The sequence below is a fragment of the Neovison vison genome, chromosome 1 (genome assembly GCF_020171115.1).
Source record: "Neovison vison isolate M4711 chromosome 1, ASM_NN_V1, whole genome shotgun sequence".
NCBI classification, from domain to species: Eukaryota; Metazoa; Chordata; class Mammalia; order Carnivora; family Mustelidae; genus Neogale; species Neogale vison.
Genome location: NC_058091.1, coordinates 119068837 through 119075957, shown reverse-complemented (window position 1 = coordinate 119075957; position 7121 = coordinate 119068837). Strand labels below are relative to the sequence as shown.

The following is a 7121-nucleotide window of genomic DNA, read 5'->3' as shown; positions in this document are numbered from 1 at the left end:
AAGGGCATCAGGGATGTTTGAGTGATCAGAATGCCTTGACTTGCAGAGATCTTTAGTGGGAACTAATTGATCGTGGTGTCCTTAGGAATGAAATAGATGATCAGTCTCCTAGAATTGCTAGATCCATGTAACAGGGAAAACTAGGTCTGGTAGCCAAACACCTAGCTTGAGTCACCATAATGGAGAATGGTGCTCAGTTTCCAGACTTAAGTCAGTGCACAGACCCAAAGCACTTTCCAAAAGCCAGGTTCCCTTGAGAAAGGACCTTGCTCCACTGTCACAAATAAACACTTAATCTTCCTGCAAGCATTCCAAAAGGAACCCACAACTGTTTACTAGAAGGACCGTGCACGGGGGAAAAGGAAATACCCAGACCTTTCAGGGATTACCAGACACTGGCTCTGAATCAATGCCAATTCCATGGGATTCAAAATGCCACTGTGGCCCACCACTCAAAGTAGGGGTATATGATGGACAGGTAATAGACTCTCAACTCAAGTGTGACTCACGGTAGGCCTAGTTGATCCATGAAGCCGCCCTGTGGCTAGTTCGTGGTTTCTGAGAGTATAATTGGAATAGATATATTTGGCAACTGGCAGAATCCCCATATTGGCTCTTCCCTGTGGGATCATTACGGGGTCATTATGGTAGGCCAGGCTAAATGGAAGCTTCTGGAACCTCCGCCCCCTGCCAAGATAGTAAAACAGAAGCAGCACTGCATCTCTAAGGGAAATGAAGACACTGACATTCCTGTCGAAGACTTGAAAGAAGCAGGGCTAGTGATTCCTAACCCTTCCCATTTAACTCACCAGTTTGGCCTGTGCAAAAGTCAAGTGTAATCTTAGAAAAATGACTGTGGACTACTGTCAGTTGAATCTGGTGGGACTCCGACTGCAGGTGTCCAGAGGCGAGATGTAGTCTCTTTAGGGATTTAGGGTGGTATCTTTTATTGGACCTATGACTCATCTAGAAGGGGCATGTGTGTGTGTGTGTGTGTGTGTGTGTGTGTGTGTGTGTGTGTATTTTAAGATTTTATTTATTTATCTATTTATTTGTCGGGGAGAGAGAGAGAGCGAGAGAGAGCGAGAGCAAGCGCTCAAGCAGGCAGAGAGGCAGGCAGAGGTGGAGAGAGAAGCAGGCTCCCCACCAAGCAAGGAGCCCAATGCGGGACTCAATTCCAGGACCCAGGGATCATGACCTGAGCCGAAGGCAGTGGCTTAACCAACTGAGCCACCCAGGCATCCCTGTGTTGTTCTTTTATTTTTAAAGTTGGCTTTACATGGGGCTCAAACTCATGACCCTGAGATCAAGAACTGAGCTGAAATCAAGAATTAGACACTTAACTAACTGAGCTATCCAAGCACCCCATGTGTGTTTTAAATTTATAAAACTATAGATCTTTAAATGTATCTTCTTAAAATATTGATTTTTGGGGCACCTGGGTGGCTCAGTGGCTTAGACCTCTGCCTTTGGCTCAGGTCGTGATCCCAGGGTCCTGGGATCGAGCCCCGCATCGGGCTCTCTACTTGGCGGGGAGCCTGCTTCCCCCTCTCTCACTGCCTGCCTCTCTGCCTACTTGTGATCTCTCTCTGTGTGTCAAATTAAAAAAAACAACAACAACAACTTATTTTGGGATGCCTGGGTGGCTCAGTCGTTAAGCGTCTGCCTTTGGCTCAGATCATGATTCCAGTGTCCTGGGATCGAGCCCTGCATCAGGCTCCCTTCTCCTTGGGAAGCCTGCTTCTTCCTCTCCCACTCCCCCTGCATGTGTTCCCTCTCTTGCTGTGTCTCTCTCTCTGTCAAATAAATAAATAAAATTTTTAAAAAAATATTGATTTTTAACTTGATTGCACTGTCGTCTAAGCATATTTCCTTCTATGATAATAACTTTTGCAATTTGCTGAGATTTACTTTGTACCCTAGTACACAATTTTTGCCATTTTTGTAAGTGTCCCATGTGCACTTGACAGGAATGTGAATTCTCTAGGTGTATGCAAGATTGCTTGTCTATATAATTCTTAATTTACCCACCTAATCTAGATACTTCTGAGATATCTGTCAAAATCACCTATTGTCATTGAGAATTATAAATTTCTCCTTATAATTCTGGTTTTGCTTCTTATATTTATAGACTATATTATTTTGTGCATACAATTAAGAATTTTTAATTCTTCCTTGTAAATTATATCACCTGTGGTTATATAGATTCTCTTTATTTTGTTTTTTAAAATCATCAGACATTTTATTTTATTTTTATGGAGGTATTACTGACACACAATGTTATATTAGTCTCAGCTGTACAGTAGTGATTTGACAAACGTATATGTTATGCTACGCTCACTACAAGTGTAGTCACCGTCTGTCACCAAACAACACTATTACAATGCCATTGACTCTATTCCCTATGCTGTAGTTTTCATTCTTGTGACTTATTCATTCCATACTGAAAGCCAGTTTCTCCATGCCTCCTCACCCACTTTGCCCAGCACCCTGCCCTCTTCCCCTCTGGCAGCCTTCAGTTTGTTCTCTGTATTTATGGGTCTGTTCCAGCTTTTTGTTTGCTTGTTTATTTATTTGTTTTGTTTTGTTTTTAGATTCCATGTATGAGTGAAATCATAAGGTATTTGTCTCTTTCTGACTTATTTCACTTACTATCCTACACCCTAGGTCCATCCATGTTGTTGCACATGGCAAGATGTCGTTCTTTTTTATGGCTGAGTAATATTCCACTGTGTATATATACCACTTCTTTATCTATTCCTCTCTCATTGGACACTCGGGCTACTTCTGTATCTTGGCTCCTGTAAATTAAGGTGCAATAAACAAAGAGGTCTATATGTCTTTTCAATTTAGTATCTTCTCTTTTCTTTTTTAAAGATTTATTTGTTTATTTGAGAGAGTGGGGGGGGGGAAGCACACAAAGGAGAGGGGCCAAGGGAAAGACAGTCTTAAGCAGATTACAGGCTAAGCATGGAGCCCAATATGGGGCTTGAACCCACCACCCATGAGATCATGACCCCCTAGCCAAAATCAAGAGTCAGACACTTAACCGCCTGAGCCACCCAGCTGCCCCTGTGCTACAGTTTAGATAATTTTGTCAGATTTATTTTCCATTGCCCAATCTTTTTTTTTCTTTTTTAGAAGATTTTATTTATTTATTTGACACAGAGAGAGAGAATACAAGTAGGGAGAGTAGCAGAGGGAGGGGGAGAAACAGGCTCCACACCAAGCAGGGAGCCTAACATGGGACTTGATCCTGGGACCCTGGGATTATGACCTCAGCAGAAGGCATGTGCTTAACGGACTGAGCCACCCAGGTGCCCCTTCCAGTGCCCAATTCTAACCTCAGCTACTTCTCGTCATCTGTTTAATTCATCCATTGAGTTTAAAATTGGAACTTTAAAAATCATTCATAATCATTGATGTGTAGCATTTTTATAGCATTCTGTTACCTCTCCTGCTTTTGACTTTTTGTCAACACTTTTTAACATACTTACAGTTTGAGGCTTATAATTCCATTGTCTAAAGTGATGGAAGGTCTAATCCTGCTCTTTGTTGTGTAGGTAAACTCTCATTCATGGTGGATTATTTCCCTGTGGGTTTTCCAATTTTGGATTGTGAGCTCATGTCCATGGCCTTGAGGAGCAACCTCCACAGACTATTGTGATCAGATCAACGAACTCATATGAAGAATAGTCTCAAGTTCAAATGAAAATAAAATCACACTGAAAAGAATATATAGACGGTAAAGAACAGTACAGCAGCAGGTCATGCTATTTGTAAAAACAAACAACACGAAAACCCCACGAGACTGACAGGCTTAAACCATCAAACCCCGGCTAGAATCACGCCAGGGATTAATAGTAAACACTCTGTCTCATGTGCCAGGCACTTTACTCATATCTTCAACCTTCGTAACAACCTCAAGGGAGATGATATTCCCATTTGACAGAACAGAAACTGCAACAGAGTCATTAATGTATAGCTAATGGGGGACCCCAGTTAAAACCCAGATCTGAATGTAAAGTTCATGCTTTTCAAATTCACCCCATTGTTCCTCAGAACTATTACTGGAGAGAAACACCATCGTTTGGACTGCATACATATTTTCTCCTAGTTCCAATTTTAATTCAGGCCAGTTAACCCCACAGATCATAAAAATGTGTTGAATAATTAATGAAAAAAGGAAAAGTATCCATAAAGCTACAAAAGAATTGCATTTTAAGTAAAGAAATTTTTGTTCTTCATTTGCTTTCCTTTTTGCAATTTGGGATTTTGTTTATGTGCAAAGAAGGCAATTAACAAGAAGCTTACTTAGGAGAAACCCGTGGAGCTCCCCAAAGCTAATAAAAATGTATCTGAACGTTCTGAGTACAACAAAGCAAGCCAGCGTAAATTTAATCTCTTAATAAGGAGTTTGCGGATGTAACTTCAATACAAACAATTTTATATCAGTAGACCAGGACATGTTAAAGCCAATCAGTGGCAAAACATATCAGTCATCAGTCCTTTGTTGCCCAGGTCCAGAGAGGACACTGCCATGTGCCCCCTCAGAATATAGGTTCAGGGTGACCTCCCCTTGCCTGTCTAGCTCTTCCAGGAATCATCATCTAGGACCAGCTGGGGTGTTTGGGAATTGCCCACTGTCTTACATATTATCAGCATAAATTGCACCTAGTATTTGGAGTTAGGGGATCTGGTTTTAATCAGGTTGATTCAATTCATGACTTACTTAAAATGCTGGTCTGGGTTTCTTGATTTAATCAACTTTCAACAAAAAGTTAGTGCTTGGTATTTGATAGAAATCTTATACATGATCTTCACCCCTCAGGTTTGGCTCTAGGTTACATTTTACTGTAGGGGCTTTAAGAAAAGTTAATACTATTAAATAACCAATTAAAATCAATCATTAACTTTGCAAATGTTTCCAAAGAAATATGGAAAAGATGATTTTGTTAATAAATTTAGCAGAAAATAGAGGATGTGAATAATTGTGGAGTCTCACTGGGACATGATCTCTGTCCAGCTAATTGGTCAGTTTTGCATTCTGACTATGTATTTACTTTTGTCAGACTCTTTGAGGAGACCACCATTCCAAAAAAATACTGACATTACAAAAGTATTTTATTTTCCTAAAAGAGCCGCATCATATAATCTGGATGATTTCTCCTATGTGTTTGACTTTAACAAAACTGATTAAATGATTTTAATACTATGAAGCAATACAACTAAAATTTTGTTAAAATTGAATTTTGTAATCATCTCCACATGAAAAATCACCTTGCCTTCCTATTTAGATGTTCTCAAAGATAAGCTTTCTTCCTCTTTCAGTTTCCCCAGGCTACATAATGATTTATTTCCAGTGGAAATGTTCTTGTCACATCTGTTTTCAGAAGGTCACTGCTGGGGTGCCTGGGTGGCTCAGTCGGTTGAGCGTCCGACTCTTGGTTTCAGTTCAGGTCAGGATCTCAGGGTTATGAGATTGAGTTCCGCATCTGGCTCCAAGTCCAGCATGGAGTCTGCTTGAGACTCTCTCTCCCTCTCCCTCTGCCACTCCCCCCACTATGCACTCTTTCACTCTATCTTCTCTCTCTAACTAAAATAAATAATACATAAATCATAAAAAAGAAGAAGAAGGAGAAGAAGAAGAAGAAGAAGAAGGAGAAGGATGAGAATGAGAAGGAGAAGAAGAAGAAAGCAAAAACCACTGCAAACTGCATATGGGTGTTCACCCCAGCTGTGTGCCGTCTTGCACAAGGCTGGACACACTGGTCTCTGCATAGGCCTGGGCAAGGGGTTTCTCTGAGCTCTGAACCCAGGTGACTGTGGGCATATGTGCCAATTGCACAAATTGCCTTTCCAGGGGGCCACATTCTCTATGTATCCACTACTATTGCCCAAGGATCCCAGCTCCGCAGATCTTGGCCAATGCTGCACGTTTCCCACCTTTCTACCTTTGGTCTCTCTAACTGGAATAAAGTGGTTAGGTCATTGTCATGAATTTTTCATTTCATTTTTGTTATTTTTTGACAGATCCGCCACAGGTTTATCTGTACAAATAGCACAGGAGGCCACCAGCCCCGTGCACACAGAAGCCCACAGGTCCTATCAGTCCTTCCGTCCTCACACTTGGCAAAACAGAGGCCTCTGCACTGGAGCCTTTGTGGGTGCCCGGAGCTGGAGTCACAGCTGCAGCCTGGGCCTTGGTTTGAGCCTTGGTCTTGGACTTTGGGCTGCAGAGCCCGAGATCCCTGGCAATGCAGACACGAGCAGGTTCTCCGAGCTTGGAACGAGCGATGCAGGCAAGTTGATTGAGCTTGTGGCTGCCCCACTTTGGGGTCTTGAGGCCCGTGATAGCCTTGGCACGTGCACACATGACCTTGGTGTTGATGACCTGCATCTTCTTCCAGCCCTTCTTGTTGTGCTTCTTGGCAAAGCCCATGTTCCTTGGGAACTGGAGGGCTGCCCTCTTAAGAGATTCATGTCTTTTTTTTTTTTTTTTTAAGATGTATTTTTTACAACTTGAGAGAGAAAGAGAGAGAGAAGGGACAGGAGGAAAGAGAGAGAGAATCTCAAGCAGACTCTGCGCTGAGTGAGGAGCCCCTCACGGGGCTTGATATCACAACCCTGAGATCATAACCGAAGTGGAAACAAAGAGCAGGACACTTAGCCGATTGAGTCACCCAAGTGCCCTGGTACCTTTGTGACCAGGGTTTCTTGATGCCTCTTCTGTGCCACTTTTGTGACTGACTGTCATGGTGAGGTTCTTGGACTTGGCCATGCCTGAAACGAAGCCTGCTCCCCAAAGCGCATCCCATTTACTGCACTTTTTATTTCTAGAAGTCCAATTTGGTTCTTTTAAAGATGTACCATATCACTTTTTCTATTCCCTGCAGAGATATTCAACCTACTTCTTTACAACAGTAAGCTTAGTTTATCATCTGTTTCACACAGTTCCATTATCTCCAGTCCTTACATGGGGCAGCCCCTCAGCCACAGGGCATCTTTATACAAATTAGAAAAAGTGGCCCTTCTTCAACCATGTGTTTTTGGGTTTTTTTTGTTTTTTTTTTTTTTTTAAAGATTTTATTTATTTATTTGAGAGAGACAGTGAGAGAGAG

At 42.0% G+C, this 7121-nt stretch overlaps 1 protein-coding gene across 1 annotated transcript; it reads right to left on the bottom strand.

Annotated features, from left to right (window-relative positions):
- Positions 1–6046: 6046 nt before the first annotated feature.
- On the bottom strand, positions 6047–6442 carry LOC122904363 (60S ribosomal protein L29-like). The gene has a single exon (XM_044245127.1). It carries the CDS (start codon positions 6440–6442, stop codon positions 6047–6049), a length of 396 nt encoding a protein of 131 aa, XP_044101062.1.
- Between the last annotated feature and the right edge of the window lie 679 nt (positions 6443–7121).